General features: G+C 39.9%; 1 protein-coding gene across 2 annotated transcripts in view; it reads left to right on the top strand.

Moving 5' to 3' along the window:
* Window positions 1-18,137, top strand: part of cyth1b (cytohesin 1b) — a 69,082-nt gene that overhangs the window by 9,208 nt on the left and 41,737 nt on the right. The window contains exon 1 of one of the 2 annotated variants that reach the window (XM_065262552.2): window positions 6,719-7,242. The exons of the other annotated variant lie outside the window; for it this stretch is intronic. Coding sequence (XP_065118624.1) covers window positions 7,164-7,242 — 79 coding nt within the window. The 5' untranslated portion in view covers window positions 6,719-7,163. Of the gene's footprint in view, window positions 1-6,718; window positions 7,243-18,137 lie in introns of those variants that run through there. 2 annotated transcript variants of the gene reach the window in all.

The raw sequence follows: 18,137 nt of genomic DNA, 5'->3' as shown, positions 1-18,137 counted from the left end.
GACCGTGATTGAAATGTTGTGGTTTAATGTTCCTTTAAAGGTGAGAGCTGATTTAGAAAAAAAACACACCACAAAGTCTGACACATTCTGCTGAAATACTACTCATGGAGAGAACAGAGTAGCTGGTACCATATATATACAGTATATACTTGATTTATTTGTGTTTTTAATGAATCTGGTTAATGCACAAGTGGAATTGAAGCAGAGGAAGTGTGTATATACCAGCACAAATGTTAAAAAATAAAATTAGGAAACTTTGCCAATTATCTGGAAAGTACTGGGTGGACCTTCCGACAGGATCTCCCTTCTGAGATCTTTATTTAGGGATGTTCCCATATAATTTGAGTCAAATCTTAGTGCCTTATATTTATGATTAATATAAACCAAAAGTAGCAATTTCTGTTTAAACTATCAACCTTTAGACTTGCATTACGGGTCATGGGAGTGTACAGGCTTATAAAACCTGTCATTTTGACAGCCAGAGACTGTTATTTAGGGTAATGTTCTGTTCCTGTTTTGTGGCACATGACAAGGAACAACGCAGCAATATTCAATATTCAGCAGTCTAGCTTTAGCAGTAGGCCTATTGCACAAATAAGCATGCTTTTTGGAGGAGCAAGAAATGCATGGCTTTGAGGAAAACATTGCGGTCGCTTTCACATTCTATTTATACTCTATACATATCCCATTTATACAGTGGCAGCCGGTGACTTCTCTTCTAAGCGGGCGTAAAATCAAAACATATGAGCGTCATGTGTGTGGCTCGTCATGTCAAAATATGTGTTCGGTGCGTCATGTGAACCTATGTGTGTCATGCGTCATGCCTGCTGCACATGCCTTGAAAGGGTTTATGATAAGGTGACCTGATTTTTCAAACAAAAACTGGGGAGATGTAATAGTTTAATAGTTAAAATAGTATTTGTTGTTATCTACAAATTAAAAACCGTGACAAAACCTTTTTTGAATGATTTTGTCTTTTTGTTGTTGTTGGGTTTTTAATTAAATTAATTTCTGTGAATCAAATTCTTTGTTTTCTTTTTTACAATCCACAGATATGACATTAATAAGTGTCAGTAAAGTTACTATTTCAGCTGATTTTGTAGCATTATAAACGTGGAAAAGGACTCATGTTCACAAAATACTCGCAAGACACTAACTTAACATTAAAATCTGATTACACATGAGATTAAGCGAGTATCTGGCAAACGCGAGCTTTTCTCTTATCGTAAACCCCTATCAAGTTTGCAGCAGGCATATATTTTGACATGACATGCAATGCACATAAGTTCACATGACGCGCCGAATACGACAGGATAAATATATGATGTTTTATATAAACAAGGTTTGGGAGGAGCTGATCAGTCAATGAACACGGCTGGCTCTCGATCATTAAGCAATGAACACAGCTGTTTATCAATCACTAATAAACACAACAAACTTAGTAGCAGCTCTATAAATAATCAAGACTCCTTACCCTCATTCTCCGGAATTATCGCCAACCCACCTCCACCCCTTCGCCTCACTACGTACATTTAGCTCAGCACCGGGGATAACCCAGGTCAGGGGCACGCCCCAGGCCCGGGGCTCCTTCCCCGGTCAAGGGACGAACGTTCCGAACTCGGGGGGTATTTCCCGAGCTCGGAACCTTCACCCCGGGACAGCACGCCACTCACGCATATTAGCAGTCCCACTTTATTGTCAGTGAGGAGAACTCGTAAAATGCTTTCGCATCATGCGCCCCCTCAAAATGAGGGATTGGATGATACAAAATGTCTGTGCCGATACTTATATTCGATTACTTTGAGTGACACCCACCAATACCGATAGATGGCGATAGGTTTGCTATTAACTCCTTGTTTCAAATGATTATATTCTGACATCCTTGTGCAGAACGTGTCGTGCAAACTAAAATCCGCATTGTCCCAAACTGCATTGCCACCCAATTAAAAATAGATCTGATGTGTTTTATTCACCCCTTTTGATTGCCAGGATATAATTTGCTCTCATCATTGGTTGTTTTTAAGCAATGGGCCGATGTCCAGTAGTTAGAAAAATACTTTTTATCTGCCGATACCGATTATAGGCTGATATGTAAGTGCATACACACATTTATTTATTTATTTATATATTTACCCCTGAAAAACAACCCCCACACCATAATCCCCCCTCCATCAAACTTTACACTTGGCACAATGCAGTCATGCAAGTACCGTTCTCCTGGCAACCGCCAAACCCAGACTTGTCCATCGGATTGCCAGACAGAGAAGCGAGATTCGTTGCTTTAGAGTCCAGTGGTGTTGTGCTTTACACCAATGCATCCAACTCTTTGCATTGAACTTGGTGATGTAAGGCTTGGATGCAGCTGCTCAGCCATCGGAAACCCATTCCATGAAGCTCTCTACGCATTGTTCTTGAGCTAATCTGAAGGCCACGCGAAGTTTGGAGGTCTGTATTTATTGACTCCTATCACTGTACCGCGCTCCTGAAAACAATCCATTCTTTCACAAATATTTGTAAAAGCTGTCTGCATGCTTTGGTGATTGATTTTATTCACATGAGGCCATGGAAGTGATTGAAATATCTGAATTCAATGATTTGGAGGGGTGTCCCAAAACCTTTGGCAATATAGTGTATGTATACAGTGGCAAGAAAAAGTAAGTGAACCCCTAGGAATAAACTGGTTTTCTACAGTGATTTGCCATAAAATGTGTTTTGATCCACAAATACTTCTAGTTTCTTGTGTCTTTTTTGAAAACACTCATTAAACATTTACAGTGCTGGAGGAAAATATAAGTGAACCTATAGTCTAATAACTTTAATGAAAGCAACTTTGTGTCAGAAGCTGGCAAACTGGTGTCCAATTAATAAGTTTATGAGTTTAAAGGTGTGGTTTAGAGCAACTACGATGGATTTAAAGACACTCAAACATTTAAGATTGTTCATCAGCTCTTATGAACCATTCCTCTCTAAAGATATTCGATCAAGAGTTGTTGCACTCCATAAGGCTGAAAAGGGATACAAAACAATCTCAAAATGTTTAGACATCCATCCGTCTACAGTTAGATAATTGTTTAATACTGTAGCTACTCTTCCTAGAAGTGGGCGCACAGCCAAGATGACTCCCAATGCAGAATACTCAATAAAGTAAAGATAAACCAACGAGTAACAGTTAAAGGCTTAAAGACATCACTGGAACTGGCACATAAGTCTTTGAACAGTCACAGTATCTATGGCAGAACACCACAGAGGAAGCCGGTGCTCTCCCGAAAAACATCGCTGCCTGTGAGCCTGAAGTTTGCAAAATAGCACCTTGGCAAACCCCAGTGCTACTTGGAAAATATTTGATGGACTGATGAAACATAAATTGAACTGTTCGAGAATAATACTATGGTGCAAAAATGGCACAGCTTACCAACATGAAAACATCATCCCAAAAGTGATGAATGGTGGAGAGAACATCATGATTTGGGCATGCTTTGCTGCCTCAGGGCCTGGACCACTTACCATCATCGAGGGGAAAATGAATTCCCAAGTTGAACAAATTTTCCTACAGGATAATGTCAGGATGGCTGTCCACCAGTTGAAACTCAGTAAAAAGTTGGTTGATGCAGCAGGACAATGGCATTGAAGTAAATCCACTATAGACTGGCTTAAGAAAAACAAAATACGGCATTTGGAGTGGCCTAGTCAAAGCTCAGACCTTAACCTGTGGAATGAGAGAGCGGTTCACACTAGACAGACATCCTACAAATGTGTCTAAATTGAAGTGGTTTTGAAAAGGGAATGGATAAAAAATCATTTTGAACGATGTGCAGGTCTGATTTAGAGCTACTGAAAGCATTTGCTTGAAGTAATTGCTGCCACACTCTTAAAACGGTTGTGTTAAAAAAACATCTTGTCCCTAGTTAAAGAAAACACATTAAATGTGTTGTCCTTAATTAGACACATCTCACACATGTGTTATTTTTGAAACAACACCTTTTGTGTTGTTTTAACACATCTTGTCTTGTCCCTTTTATTTATTTGATCACAAAATGATGTGTTAAAAAGAATAACACAAAACAATGTAAAAAATGAACACATCCTTACTTATGCTGCGTTTACACCAACTGCATTTCGGGCGTCAATATAGCGTCTACCGCGCGTGGTTTGTCGCTTAAACAAGTTGGATGCATTTGCGCGGAAAAGCAAGCAGAAAACTCCGCTTCTTGTGGGAGGGGCAAGTGCTATGCGGTTGTCTGTTTGCAAAATGACTGATGTTGATTGTGCATTTATCGAGAGAGTTACCAGTTTGTATTTGGTAACCTTACTATAGGGGGAAAATAAACGACGCGGGTCGATAAACTTCACCTGACTCAAAAGTGAAGTGTGTATTACAATTACCAGGTTGCCCAATGTCCTCACTGACACTCTTCCAAGCAAGATCCTTTTTATTCCTGTCTCTATAGAAATAAGAACTTGTGTCGTATAGCTCCGGATGACTGCTTATGGACAATATCAAGTGTTGGTTGAATGAGTGACTCGGGCGGGGCTGCCACCACAGCAGCAAGCAGGCTCCTGATTGGTTAACGCGGCGCGAAATTCCGCCAAAGTTTAAATTTTTCAACTCGGGCGCCAGCCGCAAATTCGCATGAACCGCAAAATGCAAAAAAGCACCATTCGCGCGTATCGCGCACAACACTCAATTAGCGCCTTTCGAAAGAGGCGGAAACGCGTCTTCTGCACCGCGCCGAACGCCTCTTTCGCGCTGAGGCACCTCCTGACATGCGTCAACGCGTCTTCATATTGACTTAACATTGAAATCACTCGCGCTTCACGCCTCTACCGCGGTTGGTGTAAACGCAGCATTAGAGTGCAAAGGAGTTTCAACAAGTTAATAAATCCAAGGGTTGGCTTACATTATCATCCAGCACTGTACATGTTTAATGAGTGTTTTCAAAAAAGACACAAGAAACTAGAATTATTTGTGTGTTGTCAGTAGGGGTGTCAAGATTCTCCAAATCCTCGATTCGATTACATTTTCGATGCTGAGGTCAGGGTTCGGTTCGATTCGACTCTTGAGTTTAACTCTTTTTTTTTTTAAAGAACAGGTTGCTAAGCCATTTTTAGACTAGACTTTTATGAAATATAATATCTGACCTTGATCCCGGAGATGCCCTGCCATGTTAGTCGTGCTGCCAGTGGAAAAATTGGGTGCACGCACATACCTGATAAAACGAAACTTCCTGTCAGATGAACATTCCTGTCAGTACTTTGCACCTTAAAACACGCTTTTATTACTGTCAGACGAGATTGTGACTATACCCCAATAAGTCATGTTTAAATGCTGTTTTCATAACTCTTAAGCAACTGAAATAAGTTGTTGTGAAACTTAAACAGATCTCAGTTCAGAGAAACGACGTTTGACGTGTGTGCTCTGTTTGAGTTCAGCTGAAGGCAGGAGGCACTTGCTGTTTTTTGTTTCCCAAGAGCAGCTTGCGTGGTGTCTCCGCCATGCTATCTTTTGACTGGCTGTAGCTACCGAAGTTAGAGGAGGTTGACTTGCAGCACTCAACACGTGTGTTTTTTTTCCGCTTGGCAAGTCGACCGGAAGTGACATGGGGGCGTGGCATAATCGACGATTCCATATTTTACTTCGAAGTTCGAGGTTGTGACTTAATTTGGATTTAAAATCGAAATCGTGACACCCTTAAGGGCGATTTATAGTTGTGCGTAGGTCCTACACCGTAGCGACGGCGTACGCTATCCGAAGCCTGTGCGTAGCTCTGCGTAGCCTGACGCGCACCTCAGAAAATTTCTAACAGCGCGTCGGCTTTACGCGGACCGCAAGCGCTGTGATTGGTCCTCCAGAACCCCTCCCGTCAGGTAAAAAAACTGCGTCATAGGTATTTCTGTTTGAGACGGTGAAAACAAAGATGAGCCAAGTTGAGGAGTGATTTAACTCAAACTGCAATATAAGTCGCTGTTTATTTACTTCCATCATTGCTGGTCTTCTCAAATTATATACAACAAGTTGCTATTTCTTCTTCGTTTGTGGGTTAACTTGCCAAGCTGCTTCTTCTCTGACGGTCGCGCTGCTACTGTGGTTACACGTGTGGATACTGCCAACCAGCGGTTTCGCGTGTATTTGCACGTCGACGTGGAGGACGACCAAAAGTATAAATGAAAACCGACGCGGAACCTACGCCGTCACGGCTACGCCGTAGGACCTACGCACGACTATAAATCGCCCTTTAGTTGTCAGCTTATACACATTGTGTTTGTCTATTGTTGTGACCTAGATAAGGATCAGATCACATTTGATGGCAAATCAATCACTGTAGAAAACCATTTTTTTCCTAGGGGTTCACATACTTTCTCTTGCCACTATATATATATGTGGAAATCTGAATACAAGGCCACATGTGTGGTCATATAAACACAGTTTCAATTTAAAACAACTGAAGTAAAATCATAAATAAAGGCATATGGGTGGTTCCAAAGTAACACAATCCCATGTAGCCTCTATACTGTACATTTATAGTCAGGGTGGGTGATCTTGTCATTGTCCATGAGTAAACATACGCATGTCCTTCAAAACCACGCATGGCATAGATGCCTTAGATTGCTGAGCTGTGACTAAACTGCCCTTCGTGCTGTTTGTGGGTGTGAGTGGGGAGGTGTTAATGAGCCTGTTCTTATGTCTATGTAAAACATGCTCTACCAAAGCTATGTCAGATCCAAGGTATAGACTTAGAATGAGTGTGTCATAGATGCACGAGTGAAGGAGAAACACAGGAGGAGGTTAGAAAGCCCTGTATGTTGGATGTACAGTAAAATGACAGGTTGAGAGAGGGAGTGAAAGGGAGAGAGAGAATAGCAGAAGTCATTTGAGAGAGCTTGCAAGTCTAGATCACATCGGAGTGGAGATCGGCAAAAAGCGCTGGTGGATCTACAATCTCTCTGATACAGTTTGAGATCTTTGCTTTGGAATCGGTTTCCTATTGAACAGGAAAACAATAAAGGGGAAAACTAAGTGTATCGTCACAAGCTTTTCAACAAGTTCTCCTTTCGGATAAAAAGGGAAGCAGCTGCTGGTGTTTTCTGTGTGTTCGCTTGCAGTCACTTCTCACAATTGCACACACGCTCAAAGTGAAATAGGGACCAGGTTCTGGCAGTGAGCGATGGGGACGGTGAGCGAACTGTGTGCTTCCAGCTTCCAGGCGTTTTTGTGTCCCACGGTTTTCCCGGCTGCTCCAGCAGGTGGGTCAGTCAATATGTGCTGACGTCTGTATGCATGTGCTTGTGAATCACATTCATTCTGAATGTCAAATCTTTTGTTTATTGTTTTGAGATACATTTGATATATCTCTGTATTCTGTGATGAGATTCTGGGATGAGATTCTGGCTGACTTGTTGTTTTTAGATCCTCGGTACAATCATTCGGTGTAATTAAATGTTATATCTGTCTAGTGTTGTTGCCGTGGTGATAAACACTGTTCCCGGATCATGGGAGTGTTTCACGGAGAAAAGCTGCCATCAATGGTCAAGCAATGTTGTGTGTGAGAGAAATCACTTGTTGGGTTAATGCAAAGTTGTTGTTGATCTGTCAGAAATGTTGTGGACACAGATACTGGTGAACATTGACATAAAACTCAATGTCGTAAAGGATACTTAAGTCACTACATCATTTTGATACCTGAGACCTTTGGTGATTTTTTTATATTTAGTCTTGAGACATGCACCTGTTGCTCACTGATCTTCTTTATTCATGTCCTATGAAAAGGGGCATCGCTAGACATAAATGACATCTGAGGCTTGGCTTACTAGTGCTACAAGTATAAATATAGCATGTACATTTACGCATTCATTTCATCAGCATGTGTGTTTTTACTGGGTGGGTACCTTTTGTGACCCTAATGCAGCGCTCTGCTTACTGAGCTACCCCATCAATCAATAGCTGCCATTTCACCATATAGAGCCAATATATTCCGGTTTTGAATAACCTACTTCTAGCCAAAATAAACTTTCAGTTGGATTTTGTTTTTGCCAAAATACCTTGCGAGATGTATGATATTCCTTCAAGCAAACTCAACAGTGATTACAAGGTGTTTGGTTTTAATAACTTTTAATTTCATTTCTTGTTGGGCACAGCCTGATGTCAAGCTCTAATGTTAGGTAGACATTTAGTGAATTTAATGTAGCACTGTTTCAGTTAAGGAAGTTTATAAATATGTTTCATTTAGTTCAATCTTGACATATGAGTTACAAGCACTTTTAACCAATTATTGTCTGTTAGTCGTCTTATTATCAGACAATAGTAGCTTTCCACCTAATTTTATTAAATGGGCAAACTATGGATTGTTTTGTGATTTTTGCAGATCATTCCCGGGTTATTTTCTGAAGGCTCAGCTAAAGGGAAGAAAACAGTTTCGTTCTGCCTGTAAAGTGATCAACAAAAGCAACTAACCCAAGACTGCATCTATGCAGTTCTATTTGTTAACCTTTCCAAAACTAGTCGCCTAAGCAGGATCTGTTGAAACAAAAACAGAACAGACATTTCTTATAGTGGTCTGCCTGGCGTTGGGCCTTAACGTGTGCCCGACCTTGGGTCTTAGCGTCTGCCAGATGACGTTAGGTCTTGACTTTAGTTCGAAGTTGGGTCTTGACATCAGTCTGACGTTGGGTCTTGATGTCAGTCTGATGTTGGGTCTTGACGTCAGTCCGACGTTGGGTATTGATGTCTTGTGAATGCTGGGTCTTAACATCAGTCGGACATTGAGTTTTGACGTCTGTCTGACGTTGGGTCTTGACATCTGCCTGAAGTTGGATCTTGAGGTTTGCCGGATATGAAACAAAAACAGAACAGACATTTCTTATAGTGGTCTGCCCAGTGTTGGGCCTTAACGTGCGCCTGACGTTGGGTCTTAACGTTTGCCAGATGAGACGTTAGGTCTTGACTTTAGTTCGAAGTTGGGTCTTGATGTCAGTCCGACGTAGGGTCTTGACGTCAGTCTGACGTTGGGTCTTAACGGTAGTCAGACATTTGGTCTTGACGTCAGTCCGACGTTGGGTATTGATGTCTTGTGAATGCTGGGTCTTAACATCAGTCGGACATTGAGTTTTGACGTCTGTCTGACGTTGGGTCTTGACATCTGCCTGAAGTTGGATCTTGAGGTCTGCTGGATATGAAACAAAAACAGAACAAACATTTCTTATAGTGGTCTGCCCGGCGTTGGGCCTTAACGTTTGCCAGATGACGTTAGGTCTTGACTTTAGTTCGAAGTTGGGTCTTGACGTCAGTCCGACGTTGGGTCTTGACGTCAGTCTGACGTTGGGTCGTAACGGTAGTCAGACATTTGGTCTTGACGTCAGTCCGACGTTGGGTATTGATGTCTGGTGAATGCTGGGTCTTAACATCAGTCCGACATTGAGTTTTGACGTCTGTCTGACATTGGGTCTTGACATCTGCCTAAAGTTGGATCTTGAGGTCTGCCGGATATGAAACAAAAACAGAACAGACATTTCTTATAGTGGTCTGCTCAGTGTTGGGCCTTAACGTGTGCCTGACGTTGGGTCTTAACGTTTGCCAGATGACGTTAGGTCTTGACTTTAGTTTGAAGTTGGGTCTTGATGTCAGTCTGACGTTGGATCTTAATGGTAGTCAGACATTTGGTCTTGACGTTAGTCCGACGTTGGGTATTGATGTCTGGTGAATGCTGGGTCTTAACATCAGTCCAACATTGAGTTTTGACGTCTGTCTGACGTTGGGTCTTGACATCTGCCTGGAGTTGGATCTTGAGGTCTGCTGGATATGATACAAAAACAGAACAGACATTTCTTATAGTGGTCTGCCCGGCGTTGGGCCTTAACGTGTGCCTGACGTTGGGTCTTAACGTTTGCCAGATGACGTTAGGTCTTGACTTTCGTTCGAAGTTGGGTCTTGATGTCAGTCCGACGTAGGGTCTTGACGTCAGTCTGACGTTGGGTCTTAACGGTAGTCAGACATTTGGTCTTGATGTCAGTCCGACATTAGGTCTTGACAACTGCACGACATTGGGTCTTCATGTCAGTCCGACATTAGGTCTTGACGTCTGCACGGCATTGGGTCTTGACCTCAGTTTGACGTTGGGTCTTGACGGTAGTCTGACATTTGGTTTTTACGTCTGCCAGACGTTGAGTCTTGAGGTCAGTCCGACGTTGTGTCTTGACGTCTGCCTGGCGTTGGGTCTTGACGTCTGCCTGGCGTTGGGTCTTGACTCTGCCCTACGTTGGGTTTTGACATCTGCCCGATGTTAAGTTTTGACGTCAGTCTGATGTTGGGTAGTGACGTCTGCCCGATGTTGTGTTTTTTGATGTCAAAACCCCACGATGTCAAGACCCCACGTCGGACTGATGTCAACCCCACCTTGGATTGACATCAAGACACAGCATCAGGCAGATGTCAAGACCCAAAGCAGGCCTGATGTTGACATCAATCCGAAGTGGGGTCTTGATGTCAGTCTGACGTAGGGTCTTGACATTGTAGGGTCTTTACATCAAAACACAACGTTGTCCTGATCTCAAAACACAACTTCATCTCAACGATGTCAAGACTCAACGTCGGGCAGATGTCAAGACCCGACGTTGGCAGATGTTAAGACTCAATTCCAATGTGCTTGCTGGGACAAAAAACAAAACTTCGAAAAACTGAAGTTTATTTTACTTTGATTTGGCTATTAATGTTTTCATGAAAGTTTGGTAGAAACCCAGAATTTACAAGCAAAGATAAAGATTACTCTAGAAACATACTTTTTACAATATAGATCATTGGTACATTTACATTTTTTATGTTATGACCAAGTCATAAGTTAAATATGAGAAACATACTCTTTTATTGCAATAAAATTGTAACTGTACTGTTCTAATATATTGTTTAGCCATTTTTTTGGTAGTTTGCTTAAAGGAGCATTTCACCGGTAGAAACATTATTATCTTTATTGAAAGTGCGTCATATTTGTAGTCGAAATGTAAGATACATTTAGAATTTGGTGCCTATTTGACTGAGAAAAGGAGTATTTGTAGTCTCACCCCCTCAACAAAGATATTGGACTTCCTTCTTTCAATGATGCAAAATGATGATTTTTACATCATTGAAAGAAGGAAGTGCAACACTGAAATCTGTATTTCTCCTGTCTCAGCGGCAACTGAGGAAATGATGCACGACCATTCAAAAACATGACTGGGGTTCTAACTATACAAAGCTTAATGCAAATGGGTGAAGTGCCCCTTTAACTTGACCTGTGTGGATGGCACTAACATCACCGCGTCCCATTCTCTCTGTCACAATTTTTATCATAGACAAACAGATATGTTAGCAAGGAATGGTGAGGGATTGCTCAGTCCAATGAGCCGTTGCCCACCAGGCTACAATATATTTTCAATGAGATTAGCAGGTAAGCTGAACAGAGAGTGGGCTCAATCCCCAGAGATCATTACATACAGTATGAGTTATATAAAGTGAACTGCGTGGCATTGTGGGGGAACGCTCTTGTCATATTTATATGCCATGATCCACCACAGGTTCTGACTCATTCATGAGGATTTTCTGATGAATGTTAAGGGCGATCGTTAATTAAAACATTACTCTTAAAAAATAACGTTTAAATCAATTGACCTTTTTATACTTGTATATATGTCTGAAATATTTTGCAACTATAGCCCCCTCTGCCCTAGCGATGCCTCTGCCTATTGTTATGCAATGAGACGCCGTGCTCATTAAAATTATATATAGTCTTTCATTGCTAATGTTTGTGTGTTGGCATTTTGTTTATTTGTTTACTTTAGCACCTCCCTCCATGTGTTTATGCATGTTTGTTGCACACCAGTGGTTATTGTGAAATAAGTGTTTGTGCTGACCAGACAATAAATTGGTGAAAATACACTCTGGTTTGGCCATGGGACGCATATTTTTACATGGTCATTATGCAGCAACCCAAATTTTTAGGAACTTGAATCAACATGATGAATCTTGACCCCACGGAGACTCATCAGAATAATATCACCTGGCAGTCATTGTTACGTTTTTTCCACTACCTTTAGGACCACCAATTTTTTATGCAAATACTGGTTGCTTATTGGTTATTAATCTGTGCGGGTAAGTTTAAGGTTATAGGTTCAAATTTGATGGCGAACTCTAAACACTTGCTATTGTAAGTGAACCATAATTTGCTTGCTTTTATGTGAAATAATATTTGGATAACCAATTTTTTTGGATGATATTTATACAAAAATTCGTACTTGCTTGACATAGTATATGCACAATGAATCATTACCAGGCCACTTTTTGTTAAACATTAGGAACAGGAAATTCATTGCATCTTTTTGCATTTTCTTTCATTTCTCCAACGTTTGGCACACAACAGCATTTTTCAATCCAGGAAGTCTGTTGGCATTTTTTAAGTGTCTTCAAAAGGACACTGAGCATTATAGAGATGAAAATGTAACACTGCGTCTCTCATGTACCTGTACATTCATGCATCTGACAGACGCTTCTTTCCAAATCAACTTACGGTGCATTACAATATGCATGGGGGAGCATTTCATATATTTTCAGAAACATACAGTTTATGCATAAATGCTTGGGCAATGCATTGCAAACTTGCTGTTTTATTGTACATTGCCAAACATTCAGTCTTGTGTCCTTTAGTGGTCGACTAATGCTTATTGTTTGAGAAACCAGAAGCCCGTTCTCAATATAGTAACACTTTTGGTAACACTTCTGACACATTTCACATTGCAATAATGTGTGAAATCTAGTCTGTGAACCTAGAAGGATTTGCATTCCCGCATGTTTTGTGGCTAAGCCTCATGTTGTAAGAAAGCATTGTGATTTTTTTATAAAAGGCCAGAATTTTCATACATTAGTCATACGAGTCTGTTTTCATTATTCATGTCATACTGTAGCTTTTATCTCTCAAACGAATCAATCGTGCAGTAAGAACTGCTGCACTTGAACTAATGTAATGTATCTTGAACAGAATCTTAAAGAAGCACACACGACAAAAACTGTAGTTTTAGTTAAAAAGACACCAGATGTGTGGGCCGTTGAGTTGGAGATAAAGGTCTGAAGGTATTTTTTATTATATTAATCTGTAATATATTAACCTTCTCTTGTGTCCTTCACATTGTGAAGCATGTTGTTCTTTCTTTTGTCTGTCTGGAGGCATTTTTTGCACGACTAAGACCTGTTAAGTATCTGCTAACCCAGAGCGAAATGTTGTTGCTCAGACTCAGCACAGGAGATGAAACACTCAGATATGTTGAATATGTTTTGAATCATCAAAAATGTGATCCTGGATGGACCACAAAACCATCTTAAGTCACAGGGATATATTTGTAGGAAAAGCAAAAAAAAACATGCCAAAAGTCATATTATATAAAGATCATGTTCCGTAAAAATATTTAGTAAATTAACTACTGTAAATATATCAAAACTTTATTTTTGTGAGTGGATGCAGTTGCTAATGAATTCATTTGGACATCTTTAAAGGCATTTTTCTCAATAATCTTCGATTGCAGATTTTTAGTTGGTTGTAATAGTTGTATCTCGGCCAAATCATATAAAATCATAACAATCCAAACATCAATGAAATGTTTATTTTTTTAGCTTTTAGATTATGTAAAAATCTCAATTTAAAAAAATTTACCCTTATGACCTCTTTAAAATGAGTTGGGTAAGAGGACAGAAGTATAATACTGTATGAGTAAAGTGACTCATTTTTGGATTATGAGTCCATACCATGTTGGCGGCAAGTGATCAATGCTGCCCACTCCTGGATCTCCCAAGATGCCGTTTTAGTCGCCCACTAGTTTTTCTGAGGGTGTAACCATCTCTGATGAGATGCAAAACAAAACATATTTGCATCTTTATTATTTCCCTTATTTTTTATGTTCTTACCAGTTTTCCATAGCTTCATACAGAGCTCTGCCTCACCAAGATAGGAGCTTAAAGTAAATTGTACTTACAATCTGTCCATCATTCTCTCATCCTATCATGTCTGATCTCGATCGGGACACCTTCAGACATCATCTTTGGACGGCTGGAGCCTTAAAGGAACAGTTCACCAAAAAGAGATAGGGATGCACCAGTGTATCGACCTATGATCGGTATCGGCAGATAAAAGTAATAAACTATCGGACGTCGACTGAAGTAATCGAATATCAGTATTTGCACAGAAATTTTGTATTCGGGCATCCCTACCAAAAATCATTTACTCATTTATATGACTTCAAAAATCATTTATATGACTTCAAATATACAGCAAGAGATATGTATATATGTATATACTTTTTGGTACTTTTTTATGCTTTTTTGTCTGTTTATTATAAAAGCTAATAGATGCATGGAAAAGGGCAACCAGCACAGTATGTGGAAAAATAAATGATTGATTATGGGTTTAAAAATAAGTTAATGATAACTGACTTTACATTTTTGGGTAAACTATAGACAAAATTCACCCTCTTGTAAGACAAAATTCACCCTCTTGTAGCGCAATACAGGACATTTGTATAACATTTGTGCCTTAATATATGTAATAGTTGAATGATGGTCGCTCTGGGGTTCCTGCTTCTGTCTGGCACTTTGCTCCACTTTGTTCCAGACATGGCCTTTATTAGAACAAGCTGTCAACATTTCAACCTTCGCGCGACTTGTATTAAATCTGAAATAAAATCACAGTCTTTAACCGATTGCCACTGTAGGTTACTATTCAGTTAACCTTTCCACTTTTGTTGGTCTCTAAGAAAGTATCTGCTATAAGTAACTGTCATAACAAAATGTTACAGTAAAGGCCCCTCTGGGTGTCTTGATAAGAGGGTCTTAAAACTTTTTTAGGCCAAGGGCTCTTGGTGGACAGAGAGACAGAGCAGTACCTTTCTGCTACATATTGTATAGTGTATATGGTACCAAATTTAACATATCTGTACCTAAATGCTACATTTTTAATTGGGACCTTTTAAAGGGTACCTCCCCAGACTATAGAAGACTGCGGGGTGGATCCACGCCAAAGTCGGCAGCTCTGGTCTAGGGCCCCAGTGACAGCTTGGGACCATTAATATATCTGACAGTGTATGGACGAGTGAACAACCCCATTGGTCAGTTCAGCCAAAGTCCCTTGTAGGGGATCGCTTCATTTGGCGGGCACTTCTTTGCAAAACCTCAGGGCAGTTATTTACTTAAAGCAAGTCTTATCTACTTAAATGGGGACAGACAGATATCTCTACCATCAATTAAGTTTGACATTAACTGTACATAAACTGTAAAGTTTGCTTTTTAAAGGAACACGACACGCCCACATTTTGGGAATTTAGCTTATTTACCTTATCCCCCAGAGTTAGATAAGTCCATACATATCTTTCTCATCTCCGTGCATGCTGTAACTCTGTCCGACGCACCCCCGCTAGCTTAGCTTAGCACAAAGACTGATAGTGAATGGCTCCAGCTAGCATACTGCTCGCAATAAGTGACAAAATAACACAAACATTTTCCTATTTATGTGTTGTGATTTGTAAAGTCACATTGTGTACAAATAACAAGGTAATAAGAGACACAGCCATCTTTTAACTGTATAAATACAGTATAAACCATGTAGCAGTGCTTCGCCTTCTGAGAATATAGTTCCCAGTATGTGTACTGTTAAAAGATGGCTGTGTCTCATATGACCTTGTTATTTGTACATGATGTGACTATACAAATCAAAACATATAAATAGGAAAATGTTAGCCTTATTTTGTCACTTATAGGGAGCAGTATGCTAGCTGGAGCCATTTACTTCCAGTCTTTATGCTAAGCTAAACTAACGGGGCGGCATCAGACAGAGTTACAGCACGCACCGAGATGAGAAAGGTATGTATGGACTTAGCTAAATCAGGGGGATACGGTGAATAAGCTAAATTCCCAAAATATGTGTTCCTTTAAGCTTAAATTGCGCTAAAAAGAAATTGCACTTTCTTCAAGGTTGTTTCAGCTACTGAGCATGCACACAGGTCGGCAAGGGCCTCACATGACTCTGAATAGAGCCCTTCCCGCAAAGATTCGCCAGTCTTTATTGACTGATGATTGGTTGCATCGTCCCCTATTCATAGTAATATGAGTGCTCAATCTTGTTATATCTTTGAATTAACATGAACTTCGATTAATAAATGCTGTAGAAGTATTGTTCATTGTTAGTCATGTTAGCTAATGCATTAACTAATGTTAACAAATACAACCTTATTTTTCTGTTTTTTATGTTTTCACACAAATGATGAATCATTATAAGTAGAAATGTTGAGAAAATTTTATTTTTCCTGGCCTTGCCACCCTGATATGCTGTCATTTATGTTAATGGTATTTACCTTCATATAGACGGTTTCAGCAGTAACAACATAAACAAGCGGCTGTCGCGGTCCGCATGTAACTTCCGGTAAACTCCGCAAAGAATAAATACCAACAAAGTTCTTTAAACGTAGTTTATTTATATAACAAGCAAAAAAACAACACATAGATTACTTAGGAAACCAAAACATTTGTTATTTTCGACTAGGCATTTGTTCAAGAGATCAGTTTAGCAACTAGTCAGACCATTAAAAAAAAACGAAACCGGAAGTAAGGTTCGGATCCAGACGTGTATCATGTGCGTCCGATGAAACCGTCTATACTGTGTCCAATATTTTGTTCTCCATGACATATATAACGTTATGATAATTCAGCTGTCCTCTTTGTAGAGAGCCATTTCAACAAGTTTCTTATTTAATCGTGCAGCTGTTCAGCCTGACTTTTAGTAATGTGCTGAAAACAGAACAGCCAATCAGGCTCTTGCGATGAAATGGAAAGCTCTGATCGCATTCGTCATTGGTCATACACAGACATCTCAAAATGTATTTTTTGACCTATAATAGTTTATGGGTGTATGCTGCGGTCACACTAGACTCCTGTGTATATGGGCAACAGATGTTTTTTATTAATCATGAATTCAGATTTGCTTGTATAGTTACGGTTGCTTTTATTATCATGATATAAAATACGATTATTTTATAAATAGAAATCTTATTTTCAGTTTTACTCTACCTGAAAATGTCACATGTATGTGTATAGATGTATACGGTAGATCACCCATTGGGCACTTGCCTTCACGTGATACAAATTCACAGATCATAGTTCACCAACCTTGAACTTTCTGGGGTGATTGCATTCATTTGAATGAAAGTTTAAGTGTTACCACAGCATCACTGTTACATTTAATAAATAGTGACTCTAGTATCCGCATAAATCGTTTTTTATATTGTTGAAAGTCTATTTACAGTCATTAAACTGGATTTGACAGTGTTATCACAGCTAGCTGACCATTATATACAACCCTGATAACAGAGATAAAAAATAGTTCCCACACTAAACCCCTTTAAATGTATTTCTTAAATCTGTTCTTTCCTGCTGCTGGACATAGTTCAACTTTTGATTATCTTTGCCTTGACTTCTAAACCACCTCAGCTGTTCTGTCTGTCTCAGTTTTGGAACAGGTGTAGAGTGGTAATGAGTATCTTTTGCATAGCACAGTGTGTTCTTAGTAAATAGAGGCGACGAAAAGAACGAGGGAGGAGAGAGAGAGAGAGTATTTGATGGCTGTTTATTTTGGTCTGTTTCCACCTAGTCTTAAAATGCAGAGCTAAAGTTCAATTCTCGGTGACATTGGATGAATTTACATATACAATATACATATACATCCAATGCTTGCAACTCTGCGACTTACACAACTCTGAGTATTTATAGAAATTTTAACTTGTTGACTCAATATAATATTGACTCATGATTTGAGAAAGCAATATTAAAGCAAAGTTAGGTGTTATGTAAGGGCTTAGTACCGTATAAGGAAACACATCATTTCCACTTTTATTATATGTATTTAACTCCTATAGGCTTACATTAACATTGACTTTCAGAGATTGTGCACCCCGCCTTTAATGCGGAAATGGTAGGAACATTGTGAGTATGACGTGTCTTGTGGTAAAACTGCCGACTAATCAAAATGCAGCTGGAGGAGATCCAGTTCCACCCCTAGATTTGGATTCAGCCCGCCCCCTCAATCTGGACCCATAGTCTATAGAGGCGCTACTGGAAATAACTCTCCTAAGGAGTTACA

The sequence above is a fragment of the Paramisgurnus dabryanus genome, chromosome 1, assembly GCF_030506205.2.
Source record: "Paramisgurnus dabryanus chromosome 1, PD_genome_1.1, whole genome shotgun sequence".
Taxonomy (NCBI): domain Eukaryota; kingdom Metazoa; phylum Chordata; class Actinopteri; order Cypriniformes; family Cobitidae; genus Paramisgurnus; species Paramisgurnus dabryanus.
This window is presented reverse-complemented; position numbering and strand designations above follow the sequence as displayed.